General features: G+C 35.9%; 1 protein-coding gene across 1 annotated transcript in view; it reads left to right on the forward strand.

The window, feature by feature from the left end:
• Nucleotides 1-19,578, forward strand: part of GRIP1 (glutamate receptor interacting protein 1) — a 482,353-nt gene that overhangs the window by 320,184 nt on the left and 142,591 nt on the right. The window contains exons 5-7 of the mRNA XM_052639896.1: nucleotides 711-794; nucleotides 7,322-7,397; nucleotides 9,726-9,871. Of these exons, the coding sequence (XP_052495856.1) occupies nucleotides 711-794; nucleotides 7,322-7,397; nucleotides 9,726-9,871 (306 nt within the window). The remainder of the gene's footprint in view (nucleotides 1-710; nucleotides 795-7,321; nucleotides 7,398-9,725; nucleotides 9,872-19,578) is intronic.

Raw genomic sequence — 19,578 nt, forward strand, 5'->3', positions numbered from 1 at the left:
GTTAGTAGTAATATTTTGAATGTACTTCAAAATTCTTTTACTCTCCAAGTTTCATTTGGGTTATTGATGTCTTTGTTTAATTGCTATGCATCATGTCAGAAAATCAATTTGCATCAGCTTAACCTATTAATGGCAATCTGAGACTAATACTTTTCTTCTTGTGCTAGCTGCAAAAAAGATAATTATTAGTTACTCAAGAACAGTTATGTTTTATGAGTGTTATCCAGTTGTCATCACCAATTAGAATGGTATTCAGATGTGTTCTTTCTATAAAACTTTGGAAGTAATAAAAAAATAAACATAAAACATTTATTATTTTGTAAGTTTTACAAAAATTTTGTATAACTTTTGCATCATACAAAGGGGAAACAATTCTATTTATCACATGAAGATTGTCTGTCTTGTTATATAGATTTTTAACAATGTGAATATTATGCTGTAAAAACTGGCTACACAGGAGGAAAGGAAGTATCTCTGGTTTTGATTCCACTGGGACCTTAATTATATAAGTCATTTATACAGATGACTGTTTTATGATATTTGTATGTCATTCCAATTTTGTTCTGATATTTTCTCTAAAAACAGATTTTTTAACTGTTTAATTACTCAATAAGAATTATTTGCAACAAAAATCTGTTGTGTTTTATCTAGAAATCTAGAAATGTTATTATGAAATAAGACTTATTTCCCTCTCTTTTTCCTGTTTTCAGCTGTTCAAGGATCGAGTGTTATTTTCCGAACGGTGGAAGTCACGTTACACAAAGAAGGAAATACCTTCGGTTTTGTAATACGAGGTAGGTGGCAGTTAGAAAATAGAACCATCAGATATTCTTGGAGAATTTGTCATTGAACTGTTGGGGGTAAATTAGAAAGTAATTTTAAAAAAAAACTGATGTTTTCAGTGTCTAAAGTTACCTTATGTCTTCTCTGGTGGCTCAGATGGCAAAGAATCTGCCTGCAGTGCAGGAGACCCAGGTTTGATCCCTGGGTCAGGGAGAGCCCTTGGAGAAGGAGATGGCAACCCACTCCAGTATTCTTGCCTGGAGAATTCCATGGATAGAGGAGCCTGGTGGGCTACAGTCCATGGGGTCACAAAGATTCAGACACAACTGAGCAACTAATACACACACACACAATGTTACCTTATAATTTTGCATCCATTTTTCTTTAAAGAAATAACGCAATAATTGGGAATCAAAATGGAGTCCGATTGATCTAGCTAATTTATTTCAGTTCGTTAATACGCAGTAAGAAGTCACTGTTTGTAAACCTTGTCAGTTCATAGTCATCCTACTGCTTTGCCAGTTGTCAACATGTCTTTTGCTTCCCTTATATATTTTTCTGTATCATTTATCATCGAGTCAAAAATGTTGGTGAATATTGCTTGATTTGATTGAATACACTAGGGTTCAAGAACTTTGTTTAAATTATTTTTTCCTAAAATGCATTTTGTTACTGTAGTTTCCTAAAAAGGAATTGCAGATAATCTAATCCCTTGAGCACCTCGGTACATCAGTCCATCTTTTTTTTTTTTTTAATTTTTTTTTTTAGTCCATCTTATTTTTGAATGATATTAATAATAAATATTTCAGGTGAAATTTTGTCCACAGTTTGTCTACAGGACCGTTAATTCTGAGCTACAATGCTGGCTTTTAATGTTTTCTTTTATTATTAGCAATTTCATCCTTAAAGTCTACACGTGCATTAACAACTCACAATTTCTAGTATGACAGTGAGGTTCAATAGGAAACTAGGTAAGCATCAGGGATTTTTTTTAATGTTTCCTTATTTTTTTGTTTTTGTTTTTACCTATTACATTTGGTACTTCACCAGCAGCAAAACTCTATCAACATTTTTGACATTAATTAAAATTAACTAACCATCTTAAGAAACAGACATGCCTCAAGGAATGAAAGACATGTATTCATTATACAAACTTGCCTTAGATGACTAAGCTTTAGGCATTAGGTTCAATTCTGTGTCAGTCATGTAGCAAATCAATCAATCAAATATTCATTAAGGACATGTCAACATGTCGGCATAGGGCAGAGTACTGTGAAGTCATGAGACAGAACCCTGATCCACAGGGAATTATAGTCCAGTGAATTTTAAGGCATAAGTTGATATAATGCCCACATGAGTATTTAGAGAAAACAGGCAACTAGGATCCCACTAAGTGATTTAGACCAATAGTTTTATACTTTACTGACCCAGTCCTACATTTAAGTGGAGCCACAAACCCCAAGATCATTTACCTTAACCATTTTCAAATTTCTGTGTAAAAAATTAGATGAATGTAATGAAAAGTCAGTATACAAGTAATTTTAGCTTGGAGGGTGGTATATTCAAATCTAGTTTTTCAATATAAGTATGAAAGAGAGGTACACTTGAATCACATGCTTACATGTCTAATTATTGAAATGCTGCAGTGAAAAATACTGCTGGTGCAGATATTCATCACTAGTTGCTGTCTGGTTAATCAATAACAAATCAAATTGCTAATGAAAGAGCTAAACCAACAGTGATTTATCGTTTAAGAACTAAAAAGAATAGAAGCAATTTCAATCTGAAGTCACCTCAAGACAACTGATGGTATGATGGTAACAGATGTCCTTCCCACCATTTGCAGGAATTTCAAATATCTGTGCGTTCATGCTTTGTAAGAGTTTTTAAAATATGAGCCTAGACACCTACCTAGTGCATTGTAGGCATTTAATAAATGGAAGAATGATGCCTAGATTTGTGTGGACATCAGGCTCCTCTGTCCATGGAATTCTCCATGGAAGAATACTGGAATGCATAGCCATTCTCTTCTCCAGGGATCTTCCCGACCCAGGTATCAAACCCAGGTTCTCCTGCATTGCAGGCAAATTCTTTACTGTCTGAGCCACTAGGGAAGCCTTTTAGTTTATGAGTACCAGATTTTTGTAGGTTTTAATAACTCCCTTAGTGTATTTGTTGAACACAAAAATTTGTCAAATTTTGCAAAATGTTTAATGAGCATAAATAAAGAACTTATATTTGAAACCAATTTGAGGCCCATCTGGAGGGTCTTCCATGCTCAAAAGGTGGCCAGTACCCATCCCTTAAGAGTTATTGGTTAATCACAAAGAGAGTTGCAGAATGAAAAAGTACTGTGGATAAATGCTGTCATGGCAGATAAGACATTATGGCATAGGACGGATATGACCTTAACTTAGATCAATGGGGAATACCAGGACATTTCAAGAAGGAAGGAGAGGGAGATAATGCAGATGAAGCATGTTCATTTAGTGCTAGAGAATTTCTTCTTACTTAGGATGGGTCTTTTAACAGTAAGCCAGGCCTTTAGCTGATAAATTGAATTACCTTTCTCATGCTGTATGTCACGATTCAAAAACCTTGACTGTATAAACAATAGAACCTTACACCCATAAAATAAAAAATGTTGTTCCAGCCTAAATCATGGAGAGTTAAATTTCTGTTAATTCCTTTGCCACCAAGCAGAAGATGGTTTAGATTAACAGGAAGAAAATCAGTGAACTTATTTACAAAACAGAAATAGAGTCATAGATGTAGAAAACAAGCTTATGGTTACAAGGGCATAAGGAAGCAGGAGAGGTAAATTGGGAGATTGGGATTGATATATGCACACTGGTATATGGAAAATGTTGTTCAGTTGCTCAGTCATGTCTGACTCTTTGCAACCCCATGGACTGCAGCACACCAGGCTTCCCTATCCTTCACCATCTCCCAGAGCTTGCTCAAACTCATGTGCATTGTATTGGTGATGCCATCCAACTATCTCATCGTCTGTTGTCCCCTTCTCCTCCTGCTTTCAATCTTTCCCAACATCAGGGTCTTTTCCAATGAGTTGGCTCTGGGCATCAGGTGGCCAGAGTATTGTTACCTATATGTCAAAGTATTAGTGGCCTATTTTACATAGGACTTACTGTGTAGCACAGTAGGGCTTTGCTGATGGGCTTAGAAAGTAAAGAATCTGCCTGCAATGCAGGAGACCTGGGTTTGATTCCTGGGTTGGGAGAATCCCTGGGTTGGGAGGATCCCCTGGAGAAGGAAATGGCAACCCACTCCAGTATTCTTGCCATGGAATTTTTTAATTCCGTGGACAGAGGAGCCTGGTGGGCTACAGTCCGTGGGGTCACAAAGAGTTGAAAACTGAGTGACGAACACTTTCACTTTCACTGTATAGCACAGGAACCTCTACTTAGTACTCTGAAATGACCTATACTGGAAAAGTATATTAAAAAAGACTGGGTATATGTATATGTATAATTGATTCACTTTGATGTACAGCAAAAACTAATACAACTTTGCAAATCAATTCTAGTCCAATAAAAATTTTTAAAAATAGGTAACATTTTGTGATAAATTAAAAAAAAAAACAGGAAAAATCACTCTACTACTAATTTGCTTTTCACTTTGGATGAGGCAATTTCTCTAGTCATTTTCAACTGTAAAAACTGTAGCTATGTGTACTCATTTAACATATGGAGCCCAAATTCAGATTTGGTCTACATTGTGTCCCTGGCATTGATATTTTTAATAAAGCATGCCAGGTGGTTGATGTTAATGAGCAGCTAAGATCTAAAATACCAGTGGGCTCTGAATGGTCTTTATTTTGCTTTATAGCTCCAAACATCTAGCACCTAAGTGAATCACAAACTAAACTTGGCCGATTATTTCAAATAATGATAAAATGTCACATATCAAGTAACTTACAGTTACCTCTCTCACATTTTGACATGTATCCACAGTTAACATACTTGTATTTGGACATTTGAATCAAAATAGTGGAAAAGTTTCTTGCTGTCTTTAGCCTTTATCTTTTTCTGAATCAAAATCCTTCAAAGGAAAGTAAACCTATCTTTTTATAATTACCTTGCAGAAAAGAAGTTACATGATGGTATTTATATAAATATGGTTAAGCATGTGCTACAACTTGTTGTCATAATTTTCATTAAAAATTTTCTTCTGAGAAAGTCGTGAATTTCCTATTTTAAGTAAGGGGGCTCAAAGAAGCCATCAAACTGAATTTTAAAAAAAATACTGAAATGGAGCTTTTACCAATCAATCAGACTGAATAAATCACTTGTAATAGAAATGAACATAAAGGAAACATTTGCTTTCATCAGGAACCATGAATGCCTTTTAATTTTTCTCTTAGGCTAGGTTCTTTAGGTCAACCTCTCTACCTGTACCAAATATGGGAAATGTCAGTCTGTTCAACCAGGCAAATATTAAAGAAGAAGTTCTTAATGGTAACACTAATATTTATCAAATACTGGCAAACTAGAGACCATCCGGATGGGTGGCCAGGAAGGTGATGTATGAGGAAATCAAGTCAGACAAACAATAGTGAAAAAAGTGGAAATGGATAGAAGATGGTTTAAGATGGCAGGGTAAGAAGATCCTGAACTCACTTCCTCCCACAAATACAGCAAATACACAATTACATATAAAATAGTTTACTCTGAGAAGAACTGGAGAAGTAGCTGAATTCCTGCTTCCCCAAAAAGGATAAGAGGGCCATATCAAGACAGAGATTGTCCTTCAGGACTGAGGAGATAGCTGTTTTGCATAATAATAGAAACAGAGAGAGTCAAGCAAAATGAGGAAACAGAAGAAAATGTTCTAAATGAAGGAAGAAGGTAAAACTTCAGAAAAAAAAGACAAAAAAACCTAATGAAATGGAGAGAAGTAATACACCTGATAAAGAGTTCAAAGTAACAGACATAAAGATGCTCACCAAACTCAGGGGAAGAATGAAGAACACAGAGAGAACTTCAACAAAGAGAAAGAGCACGTAATAAGGAACCAAACAGAAGTCACAGAGTTGAAGAATGCAATAACTGAACTGAAAATACTCTAGGGAGATTGAATGGCAAACTAGATGAAACAGAAGAAGAGGTAGGTGACCTGGAAGACAACAGTAGAAGTCACTCAAACAGAATAGAAAAAGAAATTTTTAAAAATGAGGATAATTTAAGGAACTTGTGGAACAGAAAGCATACTAGCATTGACGTCTATGGGGTCGCACAGAGTCGGACACGACTGAAGCGACTTAGCAGCAGCAGTAGCAGCAGCAGCATTGACATTCTAGGGGTCCAGAAAGAGAAGAGAGAAAGAGAAAGGGACAAAAAAATTATTTGAAGAAAAGGGTCACTAAAAATTTTTCTAGCTGGGGGAAGGTAACAGACATCCAGGTCCAGAAAGCATAAAGAATCTCTGTGAACCCAAAGAGAGTCACACCAAGATCATTATAATTAAATTGTCAAAAGTTAAAGAGAGTATCTTAACAACAGAAAGAGAAAGACCACTCATTATATACAAGGGAACTCCCATAAGACTATTAGTTGATTTTTCAGCAGAAAATATGCAGGCCTGAAGGAAGTAACATATTCAAGGTGCTAAAAGGAAAAAACTTCCAAAATATTCTACCTGGCAAGGTTAACTGTCAGAATTGAAGGAGAGAGAGTTTCCCCGACAAGCAAAAGCAAAAGTAGTTCATTACCACTGAACTGGCCCTACAAGAAATGTTAAAGAGACATCTGTAAGCTAATTAGAAAAAGGCCCTAAATACATGAATATAAAGGCCCTTGATAAGAAAATATATGAAAGAAAAAAATCTCACCGGTAAAGTCAAATATATGGTAAAGGTGGTGGATCAGCCACTTATAAAGTGAATATGAAGGTTAAATACAGAAATAGTAAAATTAGCTATAACTACAAAGATTAGTTAAGGGATACACAAAATAAAAAGATGTGAAATGTTACATCAACACACATAAAATGTAGGAGGTGCTAAAAAGGCAGTGCTTTTAGAATGCACTAATACTTATTTTGAAAACCCCATTTTTAATGGAGGCCACTTTAGCCACTTGAATTTTTTTAATATTTGGATTTTTTTTCTTTTCCTTTAGTTTTTGCTTCATTTCACATTGTAGACTCACCTATATTATAGCCCAGGTTGGTTGGCACCAGGTGTACCCACCTACACTTTGTCCATAACCAACAACTGCTCTAACTGGACTAGTATTTGTAATTACTTGATGCTCTTGTCATGCTAGCTGTTAAGCATTTTATAGCTCACCCGTAATTACAGCCACATATTTATTTAGAAGTGGGGAAATGTTGACATCAACAATATATTCTATATAAAATGAATAAGATTTTTATTATGTGCCAGAGAGAAAGCATATATGTTCCTTAACACAACAATAAAATGTATTTTAGTTTCTCCACTGGCATTTTGTAAGTGAATTTTTTAATGGCAGCAATAAAGAGTGCTTTTTAAAGCTGTATTCCTTTTCTTTGCTAGGGGGAGCACATGACGATAGAAATAAATCTCGTCCAGTTGTAATAACCTGTGTTCGTCCAGGAGGGCCTGCTGACAGGTAAACTTCTTTCTGTGTCACTATCCAAATGGACTAAATGAAGCTGGGGACTTTAGCAGAGAACTTGATGAATTAAAATTTTCATAGTAACAGATAGATATTAAATAAATATGTTGGAATGTGAAAACAAGAGCGTTCAGGCTGAAGAATCAGAAGAAAGTAAGTTTGACTTCAGATTCAGCGCTTACCACCCTATGTTTGGCATGTGACTGAACAGTTCTCTGCTCATTTCCCTCCAGATGTAAAATGTAGAGGGTAATGCCTACTTTCAAGGTTTTTCATTTTATTAAGGATTAGAGATTTATGGTGCATTGCAGGGGGCCTGTCATACTGGAGGCATTTAATAAAAAGCATCTGGCCCTTTTACAGCAGGTCCTCGAGATGTATCCTTTCCAATTGCTAATGTCCTAACCTGGAAAGATACATGATGGGGTTCTGACTCTTACTATTGCCAGCATCCTTGTCATGATTATTATGCCTTGATGATAACTATGAATGTCAAAGTAGACGTGACTTTTAGTAAAAGGGAAGGAATATTGTTGGTGTTAGTGTTTCTTCCTTGCTAATTTGAAGATTTCCTACATAAACCTTTTGGATGGAGAAGTCCCAAATGAACACACAGCTTAGATGTCTCAAGAGATACTTATCTTTGTATTAACTTCCCACAACAAAAGTCTGCTCCATAATGGTAGGGAACACAACTCCTGCCACTGGATAGGAAAGGAGAAGAGGAAAATGCACTGATTACCCCCAACTCTGCACAGAATGTTTCAGCCTAGACTGGATTTTTAAAAACATTTCATAAGCACTAGATATAGCAATAATAATAGTAAATACTGCTTGTTGAGTGATTACCATGGGCCAAGAACTGTGCTAAGTACTTAGCAGACATTATCTTATTTTATCCTCACAACTATTCACTAAATGAGATATTTTTATCCACATTTACCGATGACTAAACTGAGGAACCATATGCTTAAATGACTTGCCAGCTAGGATAGGAATTTAGATTTATTTTCCTTCAAAGCTCATACTCTTAGCTCACTTTTTAAAAAAACTTGAAGTTTAATATACAATAAGAAAATATGAAGACACTTGGGTTCTCCCCTCTGCTAATGTTATTTGCCTTTGTGGAGGATAATACAAAGTATTTTGTTGCTGTTGTTGTTGTTGTTTTTTCTTCTTCTCATGCTTTTCTTGTGAATTATTCTTCCTGGAGCAAATAAGAATACTTCCATTTGTTATTAACATTGTGAGTTGGGGTTGGCAGAAATGTCAAGAGCAGGCTACTAGTTTGTGAACATTTTACCAAATTAATGTAAAACTAAAGCAAACCCTGGGGGCTCAGACGGTCTGCCTGCAGTGCAGGAGACCCAAGTTTGATCCCTGGGTCAGAAAGATCCCCTGGAGAAGGAAATGGCAGCCCACTCCAGTGTTCTTGCCTGGAGAATTCCATGGACAGAGGAGCCTGGCAGGCTACAGTCCATGGAGTCGTATAGAGTCAGACATGGTCGAGCAACTGACACACACAAAGGAAACCAAAAATTTTGATAAAATTTTAGACTTACATTACATGGACAGTTGCCTTGGTGAAAGATGTTTAAGACATCATTTTTATTCTTCCAAAAGCCTAAACTTGTAATCCCCGCATTTGATTTTTTCTTCGTTGTTGACTCTCCCTCACCGGAGGGTTATAACCTGGAAGCCTCTCTGGCTGCACTCTAGTGGTGTCAGTATTGTGCTGAGGCATCTTTTCCCACTGCCTTGAGTGTCTGTGTCTACAGAAGGGAGAATAGTATTTGCCTGCCTTTTCCAGGGAATATGAGACTGAATCAATTTAATGATCATCAAATGGCCTTATAAATCAGTAGGAAAATGCAGAGACTAGGGAAATTTTTCACCAGCGTTCTTTCTCCAGCTTGGGTTCACTGGTGATAAATCGAATGGAATCAGCAGGCTTTTCTGCTCACCAAGCTTTGGGAAAATAGGTGAGTGCTATTTCTTTGGCTTTAATAAATCAATTTTAGACATTTTGGCAAAAAAAAAAGGCTAGAAAAGAGAAAATGTGCCTTTATTACTCTTGCACCCCAGGAGTTCATCGTGGGTGACTTGGGTACTTGCTATTGTGTTGTTATTTTCTTATTACTGATTTTAATATTGCGGCAATTTTCTGTTCAGGGTTCCTTCTGTTAATGTCACACTTGATGCTTGGACGGTAATGCAAAGGGTGTGGATGGTAGACTGTGGAAGAGCCACTTTGGCTAAGTGACTATTAATGTTAAGCCCCACAATGCTAAATTAATGACTGTTTCTTTATTCTCCCTTCAGAGAGGGCACAATCAAACCTGGTGACAGGTTGCTCAGTGTGGATGGAATTCGACTTCTTGGAACCACGCATGCTGAGGCCATGAGTATTCTCAAACAGTGTGGGCAAGAAGCAACGCTGCTGATTGAATACGATGTCTCGGTCATGGGTATGTTAGATACTAAGGTTGGGATCTCAAAGTCCACATCGTGCCACTGTCCATTCCTGATAAGCCACTTTGGATTAAGAATGAACTGTTATGTCCTCCTGTAGCAGACAGAATTTCATCAATGCTGTATTAGTCCTCTGTTTGAGTTCAGGAAAAGGTGAGGGTCGCTTCTCAGCAATTTAGAGTTCTCATGTCGATAGAATCTATAAAAGCACCTCATTCTGTCAGCATGCTTCACCTAGCAATCAGCTCTTATACATAGATTACCCTTTGGCAGGAAAGTATCTTCTCTCTGCAATTCATAAAAACAGTATTATTAATTTAGAGGTGGGTAATTTTTCTTTTACTACATGGAGACTGGAAACAGTAGGAGGTTCCTTTCCTTCTTGTAACTTCGCAATGTGAAGCCAGCTAATCAGAATTAATAGAAATTACCATTCTATCATCAGACTTAGGGACAAAGAAAGGAAAGGGGACATATCACATCCTTGACTAAAATGAGAAGTTGAGTACAGTATCCTTTCTTGAAATAATGATTCCAATAAAAAGTAATTCTATTTCTACCCTGTCAACTATAGTAAAACTGGAAAGGTATTCTCACATGCCTTTTCAATAGGAAGAGAGTGTCAAAGTTTTGTGTAATGTTGACTAAGGCAGAGAAATTATGACATAATGAATTGGAACCTGAAATTGAAACTTAAATCATGCTGTAAATACTTCTTAAAATTTTCAGAACTGATTGTGTGCCTGACTTAACTAGCAAGTTCTATGTTGGTAAAATGTAGCTGAGCAAAAGAGACTTACTCTTAACTGCAGACTCCTTTATTTCCCACTCTGTATGATTCATGTAGAAGAATGTTGCTTGAAAGTGTTCTCGATCTGTCTGCTGGCCTGAAATGTATGAGGTATGAGGCTTCCTAAAAGATGTAAAGTTTGAGAGTTAAAGAGTTCTCAGAGTAAGTGGTGTGATATGCTTTTGAGATGGAAAGGTCAGGGATGAATGAGCTCTCCTCCCTCTGTTCTTCCTTTCCCTTATTTTCTCTTTCTTCCTCTTTTCTTACTCTTTTTATTTTATATGTCTTTTGAGTTAGACAATTTGGGTTCTGTTTTCAGTTCTACTGATTTCTAGCTATTAGTTTAACCATGTTAGCTTATTTCCTTGTGCCTTAAGTTACCTTCTTTGTCAAATGGAGACTAGCAATGCCTATTTTGAAAGGCAGTTAAGAAGATAAAATAAAATTATACAAATAAGATATATTTTAAGTGATGATCCAGTGTATTATTAATGTTAAAAATTGAAGCAAAAGTTTGACATGTTTAACTCATTCAATCTACAAATATTTCTTTTTTAAATATTTAAGCTCAGTGACAAGTCCAAAGACTATAGAAATAAACAAAACAGACCTGGTTTCTGCCTTTATGAATCTTGACATTGACAAGAAGGAGAGATAGTAAACAGGTACATGCCAAACAAACACTCAGAAAGTGTGATCACAGCAGAAAGTAACACAATATTGTAAAGCAATTATTCTCCTTATCTTAAATTTTATTTTCAACTGGAGGATAATTGCTTTGCAATGTTGTGTTGCTTTCTGCTGTAGAGCAGTGTGATAAAGCTGTAACTGTACATACATCCCCTCCCTCTTGAGCCTTCCTCCCGCCCCTTCCAGGTCGTCACAGTGCACCAAGCTGAGCCCCCTGTGTTATGCTTCAGTTTCCCACTGGCTTGCTGTTTTACATTTGGTGGTGTATGTTTCCGTGCTATTCTCTGTTTGCCCCGCCTTCTCCTTCCCCTGTTGTGCCCACAAGTCCTTTCTCTACATCTGTGTCTCTATTTCTGCCATGCAAATAGGTTGATCAGTACCATTTTCTAGATGCCATATAAATGTAATATACAACATTTGTTTTTTTCCTTCTGACTGACTTCTTTCTGTATGACAGATTTTAGATTCATACACCTCACTTCCCAGGTGGCACTAGTGGTAAAGAACCTGTCTACGGAGGCAGGAGACATAAGAAATGCGAGTTCAGTCCCTGGGTCAGGAGGATCCCCTGGAGGTGGGCATGGCAACCCACTCCAGTATTCTTGCCTGGAGAATCCTGTGGACAGAGGAGCCTGGTGGGCTGCAGTTCACAGGGCTGCAAAGAGTTGAACACAATTGAGGTGACTTAGCATATAAATAAACACAGCAGAAGTTGAATGGTCCCATTAGATATAAACATTGATATGGATACAGATATTCATATATGTAAAACAATACTTAATAAGGACCTGTGTCCTAATCTTGAGTGGGAAGTTTTAATATCTAAAAATATATCATTTCTCTCAAATGCATCCATAAATTCTGTTCAAAATCTCAGAAGGATCTTCAGAGGACTTTTAAGAGCTATTTCTAAAATGTATATGGAATAAGAAAAGTGGAGGGGGGAAAATAGCCAAAATGTTTTTGAAGCAATATAGAAGTAGAGAAACTTGTTGCATCCAACATCAAGACTCATTCTAAAATTGTGCCATTAAGTCTGTGTAATATTTACATGGGGTAATAAATAAACCAATGGAAGAGAGTCCAGTGTCGCAGACCACTGCAGAAGTATAGCCTTACATTAGTGGGGAACGACTGAGCTAGTCAGTCAGTGATACTGCGTCAATTAGTCAGCCGCATGGGAAAAAATTCAATTAATTTCTTACTTTATACCATACCCAAAAATAAAGCCTTTATTTACGTAACCATTTCCCAACAGAATGCTATTATAAATAACTGGAATTAATATTCTTTTACCCAAATCTTTGTATTTCTGACTTCATTAAGTCAAAGGGCATATTCCTTTTTAAAATATTTGATAGATAATTCTGGTTGTCTTCTATAAAGATTATACTATTTTATATTACTGCCAGCAGTGTTTTAAATGTACCTATCTCATCAGAGCACCAGATACAACTTTGAATAATATGTTTTTAATTTTTTTAATTTAAGTAAAAAATTGCATTTATATTTTAATTTACTTTAAAAAAATTTTCTAGTGCAAGTAAATGTTTTTTCACATGAACACTAGCCATTTTTGTTTTGCATTGTCTGCTTATGTTCTGTATTCCTTTTTTCTATTGGAGGCAAGCTTAGTTTTCTTTTTCCTATTGGAGTTTTTTTTTAATTGGTTTGTGTAGCTATGTATCTGTTAAGGATACTGGTTCTTATCAGTGTTTTGTAAAAATTCTTTTTAGTTGTTTATATGCCCTTTCTGACATATGTAAGTTTCTTTTTTAAACTTAGATCTAGTATTTTTCTTAGAATTTAAATATTCATTTTTTCTAAAGTTACCTAATATCCCTGAATTATTTAATAAAGATTCCATCACATGTCCACTAATTTTTAAACTCATACCCTAAGTTGTTAAATATAACTGGACTCCACATCTGGGCTAGCCAGTCTGTTTATATCTAGTTTCAGACCAGATTTTAGCATAGGACTTTTGAACTGAAAGTCTTAGCATAAGAGTTCTTATTGTCATAAAAAGACATTTTAGAGGAGAAAATTATTTATTCATATAATACACTTATTATATTATTCTTCTAAGTTTTGCTAACTTTATATAACAGGTGAGCAAACTTTGATTTTGATTTTTTAAAATTTCTATGTAAATTCCTTTTTCTCTTTTCTGTTCACCTCTCTTGCATCTGCTGACGTTCTTTCCTCCATCCTTTCCTCTCTCATTCTGTTCTCCATTCTCTTTCTCCCTTTCTCCCTCCTTCCCTTTCTAGCCATCCCTTTCTTTTTTTGCATTCTACTCTGTTTTTCCCATGTCAATACTTTTCACTATTCTAATTGTCTTACTTAGATTTTTTCTGATATTTCTCTACTGTTATTCTCCTTTTTCTCTGTTTTTTCTTTCTTTCTTTTTCTATTTCTGTTTTACTAACTATGTTAAGATGGCATTAGGCATAGATATGGTCAGATAATTAAGAATGAGAATTTGTGGAAAGAAGTAAAAATTGCCCTTTAGAAAATCAGAATATGAGATACTTTCAGTGAGAATGGCTGTTCATCAAATACTAACCAACCTTTCCTTTTATAAAAACAAAAACTCCCCCTGTTTTTGCAACATGTTTTTTTGTTGCTGTTGTTTTTGCAGCTTTTGTCATTCTTTCTCCTTAAAAGGAGTGAAATGAGCGGCTCATACAGCGTAGCCTGCTACTTACTTTGAGAGGTCTAACTGGTATTTCTTTCAAACTATCTGAAAGTCAAAGGACCATTAAAAATAGTTTACCACTCTCATTTTTTGTTTTTGAGAAAAAAATTCTAGTATTTTTAGGATACTTGGAAAAAAATTGGGAGGCCTGGTGTACTGCAGTCCATGGGGTCTCAAAGAGTCAGACATGACTGAGCAACTGAACTGCTCTTTGGTAGGGGAGGATGGAATGTTATGTTGAACAGAATGAGTCAAAAAATGGCACTTCCCCAAAGCAGATAATGTTGAGTTGATGAAAGTAATAGATGCCCATTCAAAGACACAGTCAAATGTTAAATATTTTATTCCTACTAACAGCATATGAAAATTTTCATTAATTTCACATCCTCACCAACATGGTATTCTCAGTCTGTTTTATAGTAACTGTCTGATGGGTATGTAGTGGGATCCCATGGTAAACTGAATGTATGTTTCCTGGATGAATCATATGAAGCACCCTTTCATTTGCCACTCAGAACATTCTTGATGCTTTAATTTTACTTTTAACACTTCCATTTATTTATATACTATTAAAATGATGTCACATTATAACTCAGGAAGCAGGTGATGTCTATAATCATAAATACAAATATTGATTGTATTTATTTATATGCTACTAAAAATACACAAATTATTTTGTAGGAAACACGTGCATGTGTGTGTGTGTGCAGAGATATTGATCATCCCTCTGACTCATTGATATTAATCAGATATATTTTTTAGTAAATCTCAGCTCAAAAATTTTAGCATATTCAGTAGTATATTTGGGAAAGCTGTTGAAGCTATCAATTTTATCAACTAAAGTTGAATTTAGTTGGTGATAAAATTTTCCAGAAAATTTATTGTAGTAAGACTGATAAGACAGGGTCTAGGAGGAAGTAAGAGTTTAGTTTATCTGTTCTTACAACTAATCATCATCAAGTGGGTGTGTATAGAAATATCAATGTTTATCTTGTAGGTGTAAAATGAAGTTATTTCATGATATCATCTTACCTTACCAAATTACATTATGAATCTTTAAGTCACGAAACCTCTTAACCTACCTGTGGTATTTTTCTGAGTTCCTGTAACTCATGACTTTCCACTATTTCTCTGCTTGGCTTCAAATTTTTCCTTCTATTTCCTTGAACTAAATCAGCATGCAAAATCAAGAATACTGAGAAAGATGTTACTTTTTTCTTAGAAATACCTAAGCAAACATAAAATAATATTAATGATTTTCAAGTGATTGTTTCATCAGGGTGGATTTGAATGTTATGAGTCTTCAGAAGAGATGATTACTTTTGTTGCATCCAAAAATTGTATAGGTTTATTGGTGTTACCACAGTGAATCTTGGCTGTGCTTTGCATTTCATTTTTCCAGAATATGAAGATCAAGATATATAACTTCCACTAGTCACTTCTCAGTCATAAGTACCAAGAGTAAATTGACCACTATTTGTATTTTCTAGGGGCAAATCAGTTTCTTCCAGATGATCTCAATTTACTAGAAACTGGATTTTTCAAGGGCCTTAAAAGTATTTATGATCCACATGCTTCCTTGTGAGTCCCCAGCACCTATTCACAGAAACCTTCTCCTATTCATAGAAAATATCATAAACAAAAGCCCAGGGAGTTTCCTATGTAAAAGAAGTCTAACTTTTAAGTGGCAGCAGCAGTTTATTAAGAATGTTACTTTTCTATGATTAAAAATAGATTTTCTTATACTTTTTCCATTTTTATCTAAAAAAATGAATTTTTGCAGAATCCTCTTATTCCTACTAACCTCACTCACTTTTACATATTTGAATTCAGGGCCACTTGTCCTATTTGGGAAATAGAAGAAGTAGGTAAGGATAAAGTTACCCTAAGCTTTAAAAACTAGATTTTTTATTTTAAATGAATAGATTTGTTTTTAGTTTACTTTCATAGTATAGTAATACACAAATAAAAAAGTGCTAAGATTTTACTTGTACAGCTTGCTGAATTTTCACTTATATATTTTCTAGCCAGGTCAAGAAATAGAAAACAGCAACCATCATCACCAGAATCTACACTGTGCCTCCTATCAGTTGCTGCCACATCTTTTCTACCAGTTTGACATCTGTCTTAACTTCCTAAGCCTTAAATGTATTCTCCTAATTCTTGAACTGTCTGTAATAGGAATCATATGGTACATTTCTTGGGTATTGGGCTTCTTTTGAAGCAATTTAGATAATCTGATTTGAGTGTAAGAGGTACTCATTGACAATACCTGAGTAACACTAACGTAAGAATAGAGTACTTTGGAATATCATTCAGGGGCTACTTCTAGAAGTTTGGTATTACATTTGGTATGAAGAGCATGAATAGTGGTATCAGAGTGAGAGTGACATGGAATAGTAAGTTAATATTTATCTTTTCCTCAAGGGCCCATTTAACAATATTTTAGGTGATATCCGTGTGATAGAATCAGAAGGGTCTTTTCAGTCTTTTGAGCCATTTGTAAAATGAGGGGACTTAGACTACATCGTTTCAAAGGTCTTTCCAGCTCCAATATCCTATGGCTGTTTGAATGTACTAGTGTCTCTTAAAAGATTTCGGAAGTTAACCTTTTTTTATTGATGTAATCAAAATAAAATATTATAAATAAAAATAGTTTAAAATAACATTTAACTCTTGTTTAAACTGAATTAAATTGGCTTCCCTGGTGGCTCAGACAGTATAGCGTCTGCCTGCAGTGCAGGAGACCCAGGTTCGATCCCTGGGTTGGGAAGATCACCTGGAGAAGGAAATGGCAACCCACTCCAGTATTCTTATCTGGAAAACTGCATGTATGGAGGAGCCCAGTAGGCTACAGTCCATGGGATCGCAAAGAATCGGACACGACTGAGCCACTTCATTTCACTTCACAGGTGGCATTAGTGATAAAGAACCTGCCTGCCAGTGCAGGAGACGTAGGTTCAATCCCTGGATTGGGAAGATCTCCTGGAGAAGGGAATGGCAACCCACTCCAGTATCCTTGCCTGGAGAATTCTTGGAGAATCCCATGGACAGAGGAGCCTGGTGGACTATGATCCATAGGGTCACAAAGAGTCGAACCCAACTGAAGCAACTTAGCACACAAAATGATTAAAACTTAAACCACTATTCTAAAAGGAAAGTTGGTCATTTCCTTTGTTAGTTATGTCAAACAGAACAGTCCTACTGCCAGTTACAAATTTCCCAGAGATTATTTTCCATCATTCCCAGAGTAGGCATAAGGCAACATGCTGCTGTGAAATCATTATCTGCAAGGATCTTCATACCGACATTCTGAGACATTTAATAAATTAATGAAAAGTTGGTTAAAATTCCCTCACTTTCAGATTGCATATTATACTTTTAAAATTAAACACATCCCTGAAGGGGGAAAATTAGCCCTTTAATTTAGTGTATTTTAAAAGATGAAAAACTGACTGAACCCCATCAGGGGAAATCTCTCATAGAATGGTTAAGTTTCTTTGAAGTCACGTGCATGTATTAGGTAGACTAGAATTGCATTTCCTTTTCAGAAGAGTAGCAGACAAGCACTTCAACTGACCGTAAGGGCAGTTCTAGGCCATCTTTTTAGAGTACCACCAAAGTACTAGTCAAGCTTACTTTTCTCTGTGGTTGAATACTAACTGTATATTCCTCTTTGTAAAATGAACTTAAACAACCTTTTTTTAAAAGAAATTTTATTGAAATATGGTTAATTTACAGTGTTGTGTTAGTTTCAGGTATAAAACTGAAACTTTTTTATATGTGGTTTATATATATATATATATATAACTATATATTCTGTTATATACACATATACATACACACACACACACATACATATGTATATATGTGTGAGTTAAGTTGCTTCAGTCTTGTTCAACTCTCTGCAACCTTATGGACTGTAGCCCACCAGGCTCCTCTGTCAATGGGATTCTACAGGCAAGAATGCTGGAGTGGGTTGCCATGTCCTCCTCCAGGGAATATTCCTGAATGAGGGATCAAACCCGCATCTCTTATGTCTCCCACATTGGCAGATGGGTTCTTTACCACTAGTGCTATTTGGGAAGGCTATATATGTATAAATACGTAAGCTCAGATTCTTTTGGGGATTCTTTGGAATTCACATATACACACTACTATATACAAAATAGATAACCAACAAGGGCCCACTATAAAGTACAGTGAACTATACTCAATATGTTGTCATAACCTATAAGGGAAAAGAATCAGTCTTTTACTGGGGAAAATTACCCTTCTTTAGACCTTCCATTAACCATTATAGTCTACAACTACAGGATATAACATCCAAAGAAACAGAGACCATTGATTTCCTTTTTAAGCATGAAACTCTTCTACCTCTTTTCTCCATATGTTAGTTATCTTTGTTCAGTGCCTGGTTCATAGAAGAATTATTACTTGAGTTATTTTGTTTTTAGAATTATTTGTGGTATACCAGAAGGTATTAAAGTGTCCAGTTGACCCCAGCAATCGTAATATCGAAAGACTAAGTCACTTGTATATCACTAGTGGTCTCTGTAGTTTCAACACTGAAAATGGCTAGCAGATGCCCTACTCCTATAGCTCAACATGGTGTCGCTGCTCATGTAATGACACTCGCTGTTAAGTCCTTCTGCCCCCTGGATCTTAAATGACAGGCTTCTTAACCACTGCATTATGGTAGAAACCTCCTTGATCTGTCTTCATGAAGTCAGAAGATCAGAGCACTTTGGTAAGGGTCCTCTGGCTCACTTTAAGGTGATTGAAGAATTTCTATACTATGCATTCTCAGAAGCAGATTGAGGTCAAACTCTTAAGTTTCCTGAGAAAGTACCAATACCCAGCATCCTCTTTCTGTAGCATCTAGTTCTCATCACCAGATGTGTTGGTAGCAGCAAAATAAGAAAGGAAAAGGAAGGAAAAAGAGAAGGAAAAGCCAGTAGGCTTCTACCTCATCTCGGTGGGAGCACCATATGCTGGCAGTAGTCCCACTTGAAATTACTGTGATGTCTAATGGAGTAATTCACAAGAAACACCCAATAATTAACTACTGAACAGACCACACATCCTAAAGAATTACTTTATTTTAAAACAAGTAAGTTGCAGGGGACCAATGCAAAATTTTTCCCTCAACCACTTTACTTTTCCTGTCTTTAAAAATACTCTCTTACAACATTGCCATATATTCCTACAGTTTCCACCACCATCTCTGTGTGGACGTCTCCCCACACTATAAAATAAAATCCAAAGTCTTTAGTATGACACTAAGACTCTACCCAAGCTTTTCCAGACCAATCGTTCTAGTTTGGTTTTTTGTTGTATTTCTGGAAATCCATGTGCGTCAGCCTCCTTGGACACTGGATGATTTGTGAGCAGTGTTTTACCATGTATGTGCTTTTCCTCGTGACTTTCATCCTACCTGGACACATTATAGTATGGTGGTTAAAGAGCCCAGACTTGAGTCTGGCTGTCAACCTCCTAGACGTATGACCTTTCTAAGTCTC

The sequence above is a fragment of the Budorcas taxicolor genome, chromosome 5 (assembly GCF_023091745.1).
Source record: "Budorcas taxicolor isolate Tak-1 chromosome 5, Takin1.1, whole genome shotgun sequence".
Classification (NCBI taxonomy): domain Eukaryota; kingdom Metazoa; phylum Chordata; class Mammalia; order Artiodactyla; family Bovidae; genus Budorcas; species Budorcas taxicolor.